The 16,632-nt window shown below is 48.2% G+C and overlaps 2 protein-coding genes across 2 annotated transcripts; one reads left to right on the top strand and one right to left on the bottom strand.

The window, feature by feature from the left end:
* Positions 1 to 671: 671 nt before the first annotated feature.
* Positions 672 to 7,131, bottom strand: LOC132076322 (zona pellucida sperm-binding protein 4-like). Its single transcript, XM_059477341.1, is given in 16 exon segments — positions 672 to 826; positions 947 to 1,063; positions 1,369 to 1,447; positions 3,031 to 3,178; positions 3,251 to 3,440; positions 3,636 to 3,686; positions 3,689 to 3,756; positions 4,095 to 4,153; positions 4,155 to 4,193; positions 4,366 to 4,553; positions 4,917 to 5,072; positions 6,290 to 6,392; positions 6,471 to 6,505; positions 6,508 to 6,591; positions 6,934 to 7,035; positions 7,038 to 7,131. Coding segments are annotated over 16 exon segments (1,656 nt in total). The 3' UTR covers positions 672 to 683.
* A 3,621-nt stretch (positions 7,132 to 10,752) lies between these two features.
* Positions 10,753 to 16,432, top strand: LOC132076097 (cytochrome P450 2C9-like). Its single transcript, XM_059477020.1, has 9 exons — positions 10,753 to 10,967; positions 11,306 to 11,468; positions 11,940 to 12,089; positions 12,394 to 12,554; positions 12,947 to 13,123; positions 13,623 to 13,764; positions 14,087 to 14,274; positions 15,432 to 15,573; positions 15,860 to 16,432. Exons 1-9 carry the CDS (start codon positions 10,788 to 10,790, stop codon positions 16,039 to 16,041), a joined length of 1,485 nt encoding a protein of 494 aa, XP_059333003.1. The 5' UTR covers positions 10,753 to 10,787; the 3' UTR covers positions 16,042 to 16,432.
* Positions 16,433 to 16,632: the final 200 nt, after the last annotated feature.

Raw genomic sequence — 16,632 nt, 5'->3', positions numbered from 1 at the left:
AAGCTTAAGAGTAGCTCTAAGTTAGATTTTTTCCCCCTGAATTTCAGACCACCTAGGCCCTTTTATTTTTTTTCCAGTTGATAGGAAGTTTCCATGTTCTCATTCACCAGAAAAATGCCACCTACCCTTTTCTGTTTCTAGGGCAAGAAAGGCAAGTTCATGCACAGCATCATTAGCAAGGCCCATTTGTGTAGTGCTTTGGCATCCTTGCATTCCAGTCCTGCCACACCAGCACAGCCGTACCTTACCTAGTGACTTAGGGACAAGTGAGCAAGTCCCAGCTCCTCAGCAGAGTCAAAATAACTGCTCTGCATCTCCAGAGAAGCAGCTGCAGGATCTGCATTGAGTGAGCTGTGGTGTACTTCTGCTCAGTGTTTGAATGGAGCCTAGGTCACTACTTTTGAAAGCAGTGGCTTTCAAAAGTTTCTGTTTCATTAACAGAAATGTCAACACCACCCAGCAGCAATCCTGCCTCAGTCTGCAGCCCAGGCCTTGACAAGGTCTCCAGTTTGTCTATGGCAGACAAGTAACACCAAACACAGAAGAATTCCAGAGTGAGATGAATTCAGAGCATTTGGAAAACTTGCACAGCCACTGGGGTAGTTTTTGCCTTGCAAATAAATTCTTACAGCTAGGGTCTCCAGGGGAAGGGGTCCACCAAACAAATTGGTTTGACAGTCACTTTATTGCAATCTATTGATTTCATGCATGGCTGACACCTTCCTTTGCCACAGCACAGAAACCACAAGCACCACACACAGAGCTGTCCCAGTTGCCACAGCAGCAAATCCCAGAGCCCAGGGGGCTGCAGCATGCACAGCTGCTCCTGTGGGGAGAGACACCCCAATGAATGCTCCCAGTGAGCACAGGGATGCCCAAGGGGCTCAGCCTTTCTGCAGAAAAGCCTTAGACCAGGCCCCTTCCCCTGCCCTGCTGCCACACTTACCAAGGCCATCCTTGGCTGCATCCTGTCTTAGCTCATGCTGGAGGAAAATCACAGGGCCTTTACTGGAGACATGGGAAGGACCTTCCTGAAAAGGAGGCTCAGCACTCCTTTTACCCCCTACAGAGCAATATGAAGGTTGTAGGTAAGAAGAGGTAGAGCCCTGAAGGTCAGCTTCCCAACACACGGAAAGTGCTGAAGGCACAGTTTCCATGTGAGCCCACATAGAGCTAAGAGCCCATGAAGACCTCTGTCTTTTTGGCATAAGAAGAGCCCTTAGTCAGTGGAAAGGAGCAGGAAATGCTTTCTTAAGCTGTCCATGCCTTAAGGGAATTCCTCCATGGGCTACATGACTCCTCCTTCCCAGCTTGGAGACTAGGCCCTTGCTGCCCCTTGGTGAGGGAGCAGAAGGCCAGGACACTTACTGACTCTGGAAGGACAAGAGGGGATGCAGGACTCCTTTACAGACTGGTGGCACACGGAAGCACTGCAGTGCAGGTACACCTAGAGAGAAATGGAACACAGCCTGAAATCCCTCAGGCACTGTCTGGGGCCTGGTGATATCCTAGTGTGCTGCACTGACCCCAGCCAGCAGCTAAGCACCCACACAGCTGCGTACTCACTCCCCATACTCTGCCCCAGCAGGGCAGAAAAAGAATAGGAAGAGCAAAAGCAAGAAAACCTGTAGCTGGAGAGAAAAGACAGTTAAAGAAGTGAAGGAGAGGAGGAGAGGGAAGAAAAGACCTAAAGCACAAGTGATGTAAAAGCAAGTCACCTGCTCTCCTCCTACAGGCAGGTCAGTCCCCAGGCAGCTGGGGCATCAGCTGTCCTGGAAGATGAAATACCCCAGAGTTTACACTGCTGAGCATAAAATCATGCAGCATAGAATAATCCTTTGGCCACTTTGAGTCAGCTCTGCTGCCTCCCAGGTTCTAGCCTGTCCCATGCCTACTCACTTGGGCTTGAGAGACCGCAGAATGAAGAGAAAGTCTTGGTGTTCTGCAAGTGCCATTCAGCAGTCAGCAAGAACATCTGCTTTCAACACTGTTTTAGGGACAAATTCAAAGCCACAGCACCATATGGGCTGCTAAGAGGAGAGGTAGCTCCATACCATGGGCCTGGTCCTTACGGGGGAAAGCAGGAAGGTTTGTACCCAGCCTGTAGCCTTGGAGCCCTCTGCTGTCCGCTCCGAGGCAGCTTTGAAAGCTTTACAACACACACTTTCAAGCTCGGACCAATCTGGCCTTACAGCGCTTCTCGCTGACACCTGCAATACTGCTGCCCGGACACCACTTCACTGGGAACCTTGTTAAGTACAGCTGAGACCAATTTTGGGTATTAGTCGATGCCAGGAGAGCTGAACAAACAGTAGATGGCAGGGTGAATTTCATGTGACTTAACTGGAGGGGCTCAATGAGATTCAGAGCCCAGATGCTTAAAAATGTACTCAAAGTTTATTTCCAAGTAATTTTGGGCACGAAATGTAGTTTAGAGAATATTGATTAGTGTAGCTAGAGCACACACCCTAAGCTAATTCACCAGACAACACTTGCTTTGTTGTAATCTTCACTGCAGTGTTGTTCCTGCCTCTCTGCTGGGGCTCTTCTCCATTCTCTGCAGCACAGTCCTTCCTGTCTTCTCAGGGGCTCCTCCTGGGCTCTTGACCCACCCCTTTTATCCCAGCTATCTTTACGAGCCACAGCTGCTGCCCAACTAAGGACTTTGCAGCTGTAGCTCGTTTGGAGCAACTCGGACCCACACAGATCTTACAATACATAGATCTTAACAGGGACTCTCTCCATGACAATACATATATTCAGGCCCCCACATTGCTTAGGTACACTACTATCCTTCTAGTAGTCACATTTTCTGTCACACTCCACAAGTGATGTCTCTTACCTCTATCACATTCACTTCAGGGAATGAGGTTTTGGCATTAACCTCTCCCCTTCTATTTCAGCAGGGGATCTTCCTAGTCTTTGCCCCATTCCCCCAAGGAGACCAAGAGACTCATTGTCATGAAGTGGTTCTTATTGTTCACACATTTTACTTCAGTATGAAACTAGGCAGGCAGGACAGGATCTTACCAGTCCAGAGAGTTTCTCGTGGGAAGTAGAGTCCACAAAGGTGAACGTGTAGAGAGTGAAACGCTGATAATGAGAGGGCAAAAGTAGTCCTGAGGTGAAACTTGGAGGCATCAGCTGTGTCTGATAGTTGTCACCTGCATAAGGGCACCTGAGGAGGAAAGGTAAGCAGTGAAAAAGAGCAAGTTTTTCCCTCGATCCAAAGTTTTTACGAGTCACTTACCCATCCACCAAAATTGGCCACTGCTGCCGTTGCTGGGGGTTGGTGCTTGGTGTGGCCCAGCAGTGGTGCAGAACTAAAATCAGGTCTGGGTCTGTCCTCTGAAGGATCTTGACCTCTGCATAAACAGGATCTCTCAGAGTCTTCACAACAAGATAGTCACTGTCAATATAGTAGGAAGTATAGCTTCCATCTGGGACAGAAGAAACCCAAGAGCCATTTAAGAGCAGCAAGAAGCAGGAATAGGCATCCTTTAGAGCCATATCAGTAAATTCCCGCCATGGCAGGGAAGCAGGGCTGGGTTAACCCATCAATACTCCACTGTTACACATCAGAGACCAGAGCCCTGCTCCGAGAGCCTTGAGCAGGTCCTGCAAACCTCTCCTACCTGAGGCAACATGCAGCTCCAAAGACAGAGGACCTGGCTGGGACACAGCCACAATGTGAAGACCTGAGGACTCAAGGGAATGGAGCTCCCACTGATGAGATAAGTACATCGGACATATAGCCTGGTGGGAAAGGAAAGCTCCAAATCAGGCAAATAAGAAAAGCCACTCTGATATCCCCTTTCTCCAATATGGCAACCTATCATCTTCTTTAATTACTTATATCCCCTTTCTTCTGTCACTTCCTTTTAACAAATACTTGAAATTCTCTTTAGTGTTTAGATTTGAGAATCTGCAGATTGTCACTGATCAATTCCAGCTTTATTCCTAATAATTAGAGATACACTGGTCTTTAACCTACTCCAGGGCCCTCATGTGAAATCAGAGGTTGTGACAAGCAGGAATTTCTCTAGCGACATTTAACCCAGGGACACCCAGCAACATCAGCCCCAGGGTAATACCTGAAAATGCTATATCTAGTGACAGAGCCAAGGCTCCCAGTCTTCACATCCCTGCTTGCCCACCAACTCATTCTCATATATGGCCTGGTCTGCATTCATCTGGAATGACAGACAGGCACCATCACTGTGGTAAAGTCAGGCTGGATACGTATGAGGCTGGAGAACAGCATTAGGCCTGTGGAAGTCTGCAGGATGACCATTGAGCAGCCAAAGCCATGGCAGGCTGTTCCAGCTCTTCCAGCCTAGCAACAGCTGCAGCTGCAGCTCTTACCTGAAAAGTAGTGCCACAGGCAGAGAGTGGAAACTGGTACACAACAAAGGCATTGTTTATTAGGACAGGGACACAGCCAGTACTGTGTCCACTGGCCAGTTGCACTGAGCCCAGGGCAACAGGTGGCAGGGTGACATCCTGAGAAACAGCAATGGAAAACTGGCCATCTGGTGTGCAATGAGCTGTCACTGGAGAAAAAGATAGAATCATTCTTGAGCTCAAAGATAAGAGAGATGGGAAGGACACCCTAACATCACAACCAAGACAAGACCAGCAAGTCCTGCAAGATGTCCTGCCTTTAACCCACAAAACAAGTGCTAAGTATGGCAAGACAAGTGCAGCCAGTTCCAACAACAACACCACTGCTGGGCATAAAACCAGGTGTGTTGCAATAGAGTAGAAAATGCTGGACACTTGACTGGGACATGATATTCTTGGCAGCCACCTGCAGGAGTGGTAACACACCAAGTGCTGGCTTGCCCTGCCAGTAAAGTGAGAAATCCTGTTTTGCGGCAGCTCAGGAGGGAGGGAGAACAGGTGCTCAGGCTTACCTGTGTTACCAAAGTAGCAAGGCTTCATCCTGTCTCTGGGGTCATAGCAGCAGCCTCGTGCTTCACAGTCTCCCTGGCTGATGGGCAGGGAGATACATGGCAGCCAGTCCTGGCTGGGAACAGCCAGACAGACACTGCTGCTTGGAGCATCCAGGGCTGGAAAAAACAGCAGGTCTTTGCAGATAAAGCACAAGAGCAGGGGGACAAAGACATGAAGGACACTGGTTGAAGGAGTCCTGGTGATTCTGCATACAAATCAAGGGAAGTGAGAGTTAGGTGAGGGTCAGACACATGGCCTGGATTTGGCATGGAAGCCTGCCCAGGAGGGACCTGCATTTCTGTTGTAGTGTGTTCATTAAGTTCATTCAATTCCTCCCCCATTTTATGTATCTGCTCTCCCCCATTTTGTGTAAAATGGTTCTGCCCTCCTCAGTTGTCCCGCCACAGCCCTGCCAGTTCTATTGTCAATCTGTTAGGTTATATATTCCTCCTCTCCTTTTTCCCTTATATGTATGCTTTTTCTCCTCCCTGGGCCAAGTCGATCACCCCCTCCACTCCACCTAGCATTCCAGAAGCTTCTCCTCTTTGGGGGTTGTGGTTGGCTGTGGTACCGGGACCCCTCCCATACCTGGTACCTATTGGGCTCTCCACTATGTCATTTGTGTTAAGTTCATCCCCTCTTCTCCCCTCATTGGTCTTCTGTAAACCCCTCCCGGGTCCACTCCTTCCCTTTAAAACCCGTAAGCACCCTTTGTTCTTGGTCATTCGCTGGGACATCGTGGGCTTCTCAATAAACCAAGTTTAGCCCCCCCCAGCAAGTGACCAGCTCCTTCCATCTCGTCGTTTAGCAGCGATCCAGTCCGCAACCAGCACAGCCCAAGGCCTTACGACACCGAGGGGTGCTGGCAGGTTATGCAGCTGGGTGTCAGCCTTAACCTCAGCTAGCCGGACTCTGACCTTCTCTGCTCTAGAAGGCTAAATACACGTCACTGCACATTTCCATGGAGCAGAGACTCCCCGAGGCCATGTACAGGAAACTGGACCTACATTGGATCTGTCAAGATAAAGCTTTCTAGATGGACTCGTGGTAATTAAGGAAATCATTGTACCTAGTCTCTAGTTAATTCATTGACCTTGCTGAACTCATGTAGCCAGAATATGGCTGGGAGACATGATGTACATGTTCACCTGCTGACCCTGCAGAGAGGCAAGAGTCCACAGCAAGTTTGTGGCTCCTGTGTCCAAACCTTTTTTCATGGAGATTTCTGCACAGCAGTAAGTCCTCTTTCCTAGCCCCCAAACTGACTAGGAGCAGCCATCTGAAAGGAATGGTACTGATCACCACAAGATTCTGACAGGTGCTTGTATCTTACCAGGAAGGTCCATAGGGCACCTGAGCAGAGTCTCTTCATGAAGAACCTTTTGCCCAGCAGCATCTATTCCTTCAAGCCCAACCAGTATAAGGTAATTGTGATCCTAGGGAAAAGCCATACCAGCCAGGACAGCCAGAGCAGCAGTAGTTACAGTCCCAGGAGAATCCCTAAGGCCACTCACCCACTCAAAGACATAACAGCCTGCATAAGAGACCGATATTTCCTGGAGCCTTCTGGAATCCCAGATACCAAGAGCCCACAGCCAGAGTCATTCTGCAGAGCATGTGCCTTCCCTTCAGTATCTAGGGAAAGAGGACACAGCAGCAGGGGCTTCAGAGTCCCACATTGCAGATTAGACCCACTACAAGCCTACCTTTCTGTAGGAAACAGGGACCTAGACAATATTAGGGTCTGGAACAGCAGTGAGAGAATCCAGCAGCCAAGACATCTAGATCCAGGCACAGCACTTCATCAAGTCCTTGACTGCTGTGTGATATAAACAGCCCCCAGATTATGCAAGATGCACAGAACTTCAGTGAAGTTCAACAGCACTGCACATCAAAACCTGTTCCTTTCCTCTACTTCCATGCACCTCTGCATTTGGGCAAAGATATGGCTAAAAATGCCTCTTGATATTGCCTCACCCCATGTAGTCAGTACAAATGAAGCATTCCCTTCCCAGCCTGGTGGTAAGGTGAGCTGTAAGCTTTTCTGGCCACAAGTCAGCAGGGTAGGATCAGAAAAACACTGATAGGAGCCCCCAGAACCAAAACCAGGGGGCCAAGAAACACCCAGAAGAGCATAACTCCTGATGCAGCCCAAGACCACCCTACAACAACCATCCTGCTCTCTTGCTAGGCTCTTAGCCTAGTCCTTTTAAATTGTGAAGCCAGCTGGGACCAGAAATCCCTGAAGTGCCCAGGTGGACCCAGCCAGCAGTTTAACACCTTCCATTGCCCTCACCTGAACTTAGCAGAGTCTGCTGGTGCTCTTTGAAGAAAACCAAAGAGCAAGAGTTGAACAAAGGTCAAGAGACAGGTCTGTATTCATACTGTAGAGCCCCAGGAGGGTCTTCAAAGCTTCTTTCCTACCCTGAGTTCTTCCCACAGCTGGGACACATAGGAAATCTGGTTGCTTCTCCCCATGCACCCTATTGCTGCTCTAATTGCTCAATACATGGCATGAGTGCAAGAAACAGTGACAATGCTCTTTTATTCTTTTAAAGATCATACAGGTTCAAATGCCAGACATAGGGTGCTGACACAAAAGCACAGAAAGAGCCCTCCACATAAAATCTGTGAGAAATCATGGAGCTCAGAAGGCCTTGCACACCTAAACAGTGGTGATTCCCCATAAGCACTCTTGGCTGTGGACTTACAGCCCTGTTTGCAGTGTGTTTGTGTGGAGATAGTTGCAGGACTGGTTCAGACCTGGTTGGTAAGTGGCAGGATGCTCTCTGGGATCCCTACACCCAAAAAGTGGCAGGTGGCCCCTGAGATGGGCTTGAAACATAGGCAAGGGGAGCTTTTGTTATCCCAGAGAAAACTGCCTGCCAGCAGCCATTACCTGCCTGTAAGTGCAAGGTGTCATGGAGAGTCTCCTCCCCAGCCACACATCAGGCAGCCACACTAAGTGAATGCCTCATAGTCCATCTTTCCATGCATGTTTCTGCATTCATACCATGAAACTGTGAATGTCTTTACACTTCTGCCTTTTAGCAGATCCTCCAGCTCCTGGATGTCTGCACAGCACCGTACAGCCTCAGTACCCTGGCCCCAGCCAGCCCTCACCACAGGCATGGTGGGTGGGCAGCAGCTGAGTCTGAGGGAGACATTTCCTTTGCCCTTCCACCTCAGCCCACAGTCCATCTTAGCTGCACAGCTGTGCAAGATGCCATGATCCCAGCTGGTCAAGAAGGTCGCTGTGCCTACCTCTGCCAGGATGGCTGCTCCACAAAGTGTAAGACCTTGCCAGCAGCTGTGCACAACAGGAGATGGAGGCAATGGATCTTAGCAGCTTGCCTGCATAGCTGAGGCTTGAGCAGCCCTCATGAACCAACTGTGCTCCCTACAGTGCCTGCTAGGGCACCAGGCAGCAACTGAGGAGAGACACCAGGGAAAACATTTGGACTTTGGCAAGGAGGGAGGCTTCATCTCTTTAGAAGCCTGTATGAACTGTGTATGCCCCAATCACATCATCACTGAATGACAGCCAAGTGCTTCTTTTGGCTGCATTACCTGCTGATAACTGGGTAAAAATCAGTAAAGTACTGGAGCTATAGGGAAGTACTTTTATTATACATTAACCCATCAATACTTTACTTCTGATAATAAAAAAAATGTCTACATGGACTTGAAGAATAATTCTACATGAAAGAACCCCAGAAGTGCTGTAGATCTGCCAAGGAGTACCTGTGCTGAGAACAGTTTCAGGCAACTGCCCTTTCCTAGTTCCTACACAGATGCCAAATAGCTGTGTTTGATCATGTAGGGATGGAAGGCTCTTCAGAGGAGCCTGAACTTCAGGGAAATTAAATGCTTTGTTTGAAAGAAGTTGTTATGGAAAATGGAAAGTGGAAACTAGCCTAGCTGAAATGAAACAAGCAGGTCTCTCTTCCTCAGAAATCTTTTCCTCACCCATTTGATCATTCTCATGCATTCCAGTGATCCAGTTTTAAGCACCAGGTTAGACAGCAGCCAAGACCACCACAGACAGGAAGGACATGCAGAGGATGAAGGTAGGTGAAGAAAACCTCTCTGTGGACCACTAGTCTGATCAATGAGTGCCATAGGAAACAGGGAACTTCGTAGACAAGGTGGTACGGTCATGAACGCTGCCAGCTGGCAGCTACCTCATGTCAAAGTGCAAACTCTCATGAACTTTACATTCATTAGATGAAAGTCCATGAACCTACATGAACTTCCATAAACTGCCCTGGCAGCATCTGAGCTGATGCAGGAATTCTGCCCAGAAACTAGCCAAAAGTTGTTGGCACTTTGGTTTTTCCACCAAAGCTCTCAAATAAGTAAAATAAGATTTAAAATGAACAACTAGAAAATTGTTGCACCCATCCAAGAGAACAAGGATGACTTAGAACTCCCTTCTGTAGAGAAGGTACAAAAACTTTTGCAAGGGACAGAGATCTTCACTAGCTCCTCTGAGTGGAAGGGAAACTCACCTTAACACACTGCTGTGCAGTAAACACAGTAAGCCCCAACGAAGCACTCAGCTCAGCCAGGCCTCTTACTAATTCCCACCAAGTCCCACATCTCCTATCCTTGCAACACCTTTTAATCAGTTTTGCCTGCAAATGTGTCACAGTTCAGGAGAGACAGAGGGTTGAGGACAGACTGAACAACATGAGCACAGCCCTGAGGGTTTTCTACCAGCCCCTGCCATTGCTCTTGGGACCCCGCTGGTACGCAGGCCATGGGCAATCTTGGGCAGGAAGCCTCCAGCTCTTTTTTAAGCCCTTGCAACACAGTCGACATGCTCTGCTGTCTCCCAGAGCACCTAGGGAACTTCCAGAGCACTAGTTCCTCATAGTGGAGTCAGACATCAAGAAAACAAGAACCTGTGCATGCCAGCTTCCAGCTGTAGGTTGGGTGAGCTGCTTTGGTAAGTGCAAGGACAAGTTGCCAGGTTGCAATGGCCTATACCCAGCCTCAGACAAGTACATCTCTGTTCCAGTTTGGGAAGCCATTTCCCAGAGACTCTCTCAAGTTCTGGGTTTCTCTCTTCTCTCTACTTTTCTCTTTTTTTCCTCTAGGAGCCCTTGAGGAGGTCAGAGTCTCAAGGTTTTGTCCCCTTTTCTTACATGTTCATTTAATCTCACCCAGCAAGTCCTTTCTTGTCTGTTGTCATGTCTGGAGACCTTTCTAGCCTTGCTGGGTAGATATTTTATACTCTCCTCTCTTGTGAGGCCAGATTCACATGAGTCATGGAGAGAGACTGGGGCTATTGCTGAGCAATTGCTGAGGAAAACACAGTGGCTTGTCCTTTAGCAAATAACATGTAGTATGAAGTTTACTAATAACATCAGGAAGATTTCAGGAACAATGAAGGATGGCTCACAGTGCTGACGGCTTGCACAATCAATATGGAAGAACAGAAAACCCAAATGTCACTGAACTACTTGGAAGATGTTCTTGTGACAGTGAATATCTGTGAGGCCTCAGAAGGACATTGCCCCCCTACCATGATTTCTTTAACAATTAAGTCTAGATAAAAGAAAACAAGTTTTGTGAGCACATTACAGATTTCCTAATCTCTGTTGGCTTCTGCAGTTGTTTGAGATAAGGTGTGACTTCAAAGAATAATTAATGCCAATAAAAGTCTTAGTTTCATAACACAGGGCAATCTAACAAATGATTGACTAGTAAACATTGACTGACTCAGCCATGTGACCCAAAACCTGCTCTTGAACTAACATAGACCTTTGGGGTATAAACTCAGATTCTGACAGCCAGAGTCACTCCCTCCTGAGCCACAGACGAAAATGGAGCTCCTGGGAGGAGCCACTGTTGTCCTCCTGGTTTGCATTGCCTGCCTGCTCTCCTTTGCAGCATGGAAAGGAAGGTCTGGGAAGGGGAAGATGCCTCCAGGACCAGCTCCCCTTCCCATTCTAGGCAACCTGCTGCAGGTGAAACCAAGTAACTTGGCCAAAACCCTCCAGAAGGTAAGGCCACTTCTTCTTCTGTCATTCTGCTTTGGGTGAGAAATCTGTGGGACTTGTGTGTGGGGTCAGCCTGTGGCTATGGCTCAATGACTTGCAATTCCAGAGGAGCAGAAAAATCATGGGGATTGCAGCTGCTTTCCCTCATTGCTGTTGCCATGTTGTTTAGGGCCTGATAGGTGGGACCCATCTGCACAGCCACATTTATCATGAGAGACCCAAATCTTGATGTTACCAATGTGTGAGGCTAACTGCCTGCTGTGGGAGGCAGCAGCAAGGAGATTTCCCCACTCTTCCTCACTATTTGCTCCATGGCCATGTTCTCTCTTGCATTTTTACAGCTCAGTGAAGAGTATGGACCCGTGTTCACAGTGCACCTGGGCTCTGACCCAGTGGTGGTGCTGCATGGATACGATGTGGTGAAAGAAGCCTTGGTCGATCGCGCAGACGAGTTTGCTTCCAGGGGACACATGCCAATTGGAGACAGGGCTAACAATGGATTAGGTATGTTTGCTGGCTGAGCTTCTGAAGGAGAAGGGAAGGGCTGAGCATGTGATCAGCAGATTAGAGCTGGAGTGTACCTTGCATGAGGGAAAACTGCATGGGGTGGGTGCAATCCACCTGGAGAGGGGAAGCCAGAGAAGGCTACTGCCACTCAGAGGGTGGGAGGTGGCAGAGAAGGGGAGCCAGATTGCTCTCAAAGATGGGCAGGGAAATGGCAAGGGGCAGCAGCCCGCAGCTGCAGCAAGGGAAATTGTGTATGGGGGAGTATGAATTATTCACAAGGATGTTGGGCATGTAGTGGAGAAGACCAAAAGCAGGCAGTTGGACTACAGAACCTCTAAACCACAGTACGCTGTGACGCTGCCATGTCAGTGCTCTCCAGGGACAGGATTCACTGTCACCATGAGCCACTGTTCATCTCACAGCCAGCATGCCCAAGACATGTCTTTCCTCTTCTTTCTTCTTCTGCAGGGATTATTTTTAGCAACAATGAGCTATGGTTACAAGTCCGACGGTTTTCTCTCACCACTCTGCGCAACTTTGGAATGGGGAAGAGGAGCATTGAAGAGAGGATACAGGAGGAATCTGACTACTTGCTTGAAGAGATCAACAAAACAAAGGGTACAATCCATTTTTAATATATCTTATGTTTGAAAAAATAGGCTCTATTAAGGGAGCTCACTTCTTTAGCATGGAATGAAGTTCCTATGGATTTGGTCCATGCACCAGCTACTCCTCTTTATGAAGCTGAAATAATTTTGTGGTCATGTCCTGTTCTGTTTGGAGGACCCTTCTGTGTCACTCAGAGACTGATCTGATATTTCCACTAACAACCGGAGTTCAGATTACCCACAGTAGCCATAAGTAGACAAACAACATTTCATGGGGTTTTTTTTAATAGTCTGTAATGTTTCTGAAATCACAGGAAGAGCTTTTGACCCAACCTTCATGCTGAGCTGTTCTGTCTCCAATGTCATATGCTCCATTGTCTTTGGGAAACGATATGATTATAAAGACAAGAAGTTCCTAGCTCTGATGGACAACATGAACAACATCTTTGAGATGATGAACTCCTTCTGGGGACAGGTACGTTCAGTAGGCATTTCACAGTGGCAACATTCTCCTAGGGGAGCAGGAGGCCTCCTTCCCAATGAAATTCCATTTCAGTCTTCTAAGTGGGACCCCATCAATGCTCTGCTGCACTGAAGGCACTTAATTCAAGAGCAAGAAACTCCCTCACCAAAGCTGGAAGTGGCTTTGCCAGCTACGTGCAATAGCTCCCAATAGCCCTGGACAACTTTCTTCTCCACTTCTAAGGTTACTACTACTACTACTATGCAAGTCCTGCCAGACTGCTCAGCCTCATAGTCCTTCTGCTTGGCTCAGTTGACAGGGTTGTGGCTTTTCTGGGCATTTGGTTAGTATCAAAGGATGGGGCAAATGTCATACTAGGGACCTTCCTGTTTCTTTCCTTCCAGCTCTACCAGATGTTCTCAAATATCATGGATTACCTGCCTGGCCCACACAACAATATATTTCGAGAATTTGATGCTCTAAAAACCTTTGTAGCAGAGGAGGTAAAGTTGCACCAAGCCTCCCTAGATCCCAACTCCCCTCAGGATTTCATCGATTGTTTCCTCAGCAAAATGCAGGAGGTAAGGAGAAGATGGCCCCAGCTTGTCCCCAAAGACACCTATGCTGAGTCCTTCCCTCTCATAAGTAACACAGACATGGGGATGACCCCTTCCAACTCAGCTGTGAAATAGGAAAACAGCAACAATACCCCAGATACTGCCTCTGTTAGAGCTTATAGTTCTGGGTCTGCGTGCTCACCAGCCACCACTACTGTTTGGAGAGGGAGAGCTTCCTCTGCTTTCACCAAAACACAGGGACTTTTTCAGTCTGGTCTTGCAATTCTTTCACTGGAAAGCATTAGACACAGCAAACAAGCAGTAGAGTGCCATTCAGGGCACAGCTTAAAAGGAGGCTAGTATTGAGTTTACTGCTAAAGGCTGCATTGCAATGCCCCAGATGGCTACTGCCCCTTAGCAGAGAAATGCCACAGCTCTAGGAGAAAAGGAAGGTCTGGGATGACATGTGAAAGGGCCACTTTCTCTCATCTCAGCCAGAGGAAAAACAAAGCCTTTTCCTTAGGAGAAAGATCGTCCCAATTCCAGTTTCCACATGAAGAACCTGATAACAAGTGCTTTCGACTTGTTCATTGCTGGAACTGAGACAACAAGCACCACTGTACGATATGGACTTCTGCTTCTTCTCAAATATCCAAAGATACAAGGTACCAGTTTGTGACTTCTTCCTCTCTAGCTGCTCCCCTGGGCTGGGCACATGACTAACACCACATCCTCCTCCCAGATTTTCCCTTCATATCTCTCTCTCTCTCTCTCTTTTTCTCTCTGGGACCTGACTGTGTCCACATCTTTATTTAGCCAAATCAATACAAGTTTCTTTGCATGGGCAGAAGTGTTAGCTGTGTTCCAGTCAACATCAAAATCAATTTAATGCTCCTGCCATCTGAGATTTGTTACTAGTTTACAGCAACCTATTTAGATGGGTTTGGTTTTATTTACCCATTTGATGATTTGTGCTTCTCATGACAGAGAAAATTCAAGAAGAGATTGACCAGGTAGTAGGACGATCAAGAAAACCCGGTGTGGCTGACCGGTCCCAGATGCCCTACACAGATGCCGTGGTCCATGAAATCCAGCGCTTCATCTCTCTTGTCCCCCTGGCTCTCCCTCACACTGTGACCAAAGACACCAGCTTCAGAGACTACGTCATTCCTAAGGTGAGCTCCCTCCAGTTCAGCAGTTCTTAGGCTGTCAGTTACAAGCCACAAGTTAGAACTGTTGTGGCATGATTTTGTTTTCACCCAGTCCTTTGTGAGTGTTTTATTCTCAAGCAGCTGGAGCTGACTTGCACTCCCTTCTTGATGCTCCGTGGGCCAACACTAAAACAGCAGCTCTGACCAACACTTTTGTTCCCTTGCTCAGAAGCTTTACATATTTGCAGAAGCACATTAGGTCCACAAACTAGAGCGGTGATTCTGCACACAAAAGACTCCTCACACAAAGTTGAGGAGCAGCTCACCACCATCCAGGATAGCTTGGGCACATGCTTGGGAGAAAAGTCAGTTGCTGGTTATTGAGCACAGAAAGATTTTGAGCCACAAAATACTGTAGGGGATGTTTGCATTGAATGAAACAAGCCAAACCTGTTGGGTCTGTTCTAGCACACTTCCTGAGGCAGTCTCTGCTGGCCACTGCCAGAGGTAGGCTGGTGGGCCAGAGAAGCCCGTGGCTTGGCCTGGCTCACTGCAGCAGTGCTTGTTGCTCTTCGGGGTGACTGTGGGCAGCTGGGAAACAGCAGTACATGGGCTGCTGGTAGAGTGATTTCCAGCTCTCTGTGCAAAATCATCAGGCAGGACCCAGAGAACTGCTTAGCCATCAGCAGAGAACTCTTGTGTCATCGCTGCTGAATACTCTAGCCCCTGTCAACGGCTGGCCAGGAAGTGGAAAGGTAGAGGATTGTGGCAGGAGAAATTTGTGAGGACAGGGGAATTCCACAGGAACTTCTTTTCCACAGCCTTGTGTGCTTTTCATATTTTGGACTCGTAGAATAGAAGGGTCATGGTGCATCTACAAAGTCATTATTGTGAAACACCAAGAAAGAGAAGAATTAGGTAGGGTGTCCCCTGATGACCAGCACAAGGTCAGAATGAATACCCTGGAGACGACAGGGAGAATTCAGGAAGAGCAGCCAACAACTGCTGTGACATTCAGCAGGGTCTCCCTAAATCTGCCTCCTCTAAAGAAGGGTCTCTAAAGGGAAACCAAAGGCACAGGTAGGGTTATACCGGGAAGCACAGTCTCAACTTGCAGGCTGTCAGATTGAGTAACCTCATTTGCCAGCCTTTCATGTTCTGCTCCTCTTGTGTTACTCCAGGGCACTACAATTTTTCCAGTCCTCACTTCTGTCCTCCACAACAGTAAAGCGTTTCCAAACCCACATGAGTTCAATCCTGAACATTTCTTGAATAAGAATGGCAGCTTTAAGAAGAGTGAATTCTTCATGCCCTTCTCAGCAGGTAAGGCACAGGTTTGCTCTTTTCCTCTCTCTGTCAGCCTCCTCCTCTGGTGATCACCCCGTCTTTCCCATCTTTCCCTGCTGTTCTTCCTTCACACACCCATCCAAACTGTCAGGGGTCTTTTGCCAACAAATTCTTCTCTTGAAAATGTCCATGGTAACTTTGACAGTTGTCTCACTGCTATGGCTGTGTGTAGTAAACAAAGCTGTGCAACACAGCTGCTAAGCACAAACTCTGGTCTACTCAGAAACTCCCATTGAGTTCTATTTGCTGCTTTCACTTTCAGGAAAACGAATATGCCCAGGAGAGGGCCTGGCACGAATGGAGATATTCTTACTCATAGCCACCATCTTGCAGAACTTTACTTTGAAGTCTGTTGTCAACCCCCAGGAGCTCAACATTACCCCGACTCTGAGTGGGACAAGCAATGTACCTCCTGCCTACCAGCTCTGTGCTGTCCCCCGCTGAAAAGCACTGAACCACTCTCCAGTGTCCTAAAACTGGCTATTCCTTTACATGTTCTTTACTAAAATCAACAGCAGGAGCACTGGCCCACCTTTCCCAGGCCTTCAGGAAGGCAGTCCAAACACAAGGCACAGAGCAGAGACCTCTGAAGCCTCCCAGAACTCCACCACACCGCAGGAGGCCCTGGGTGACATTGCAGCCTCTTGCACAGATGCTCTGTCACAGGATCATTGAGTGCAGTGGCTGCATCAAACAGCCACTGTTGGTTTTCTCACCAGCACAGCTCCCCTGGCTCTTCCACAGCATGTGTCCCTCCAAGACCTGGCTTTGCAGATGGATAGTGCTGCATGTGTGTATGTTCATGATCCAATAAACAAATATCTGTTTATGACAATTTGAGCTATTATTTAATTTGGGTTGGGGCAGTGCCCACATTGGCTGCTGCACTGCAGAGTAGGTCTGCAGAGCCTGTGGCCAGCACCCTGTGGGAAGGGCTGTCCCTCCTGGGCAAGGATCCTGCCTTTGTCACCCACTGTGCTCACCGCTGCTGCCTGCAGGGAGCTCCAGAGCAGCCACAGCACACCACAAGTTGGG

This window comes from Ammospiza nelsoni, chromosome 8 (assembly GCF_027579445.1).
Source record: "Ammospiza nelsoni isolate bAmmNel1 chromosome 8, bAmmNel1.pri, whole genome shotgun sequence".
Taxonomy (NCBI): domain Eukaryota; kingdom Metazoa; phylum Chordata; class Aves; order Passeriformes; family Passerellidae; genus Ammospiza; species Ammospiza nelsoni.
This window is presented reverse-complemented; position numbering and strand designations above follow the sequence as displayed.

Bases quoted from the DNA above. Each gene is read 5' to 3' on its own strand.
- LOC132076097 (XM_059477020.1), top strand. From the start codon at position 10,788: ATGGAGCTCCTGGGAGGAGCCACTGTTGTCCTCCTGGTTTGCATTGCC. The intron at 13,124-13,622 runs GTAAGGAGAAGA...CCTTTTCCTTAG, and splicing joins TCCTCAGCAAAATGCAGGAG to GAGAAAGATCGTCCCAATTC. The intron at 14,275-15,431 runs GTGAGCTCCCTC...GTGTTACTCCAG, and splicing joins GAGACTACGTCATTCCTAAG to GGCACTACAATTTTTCCAGT.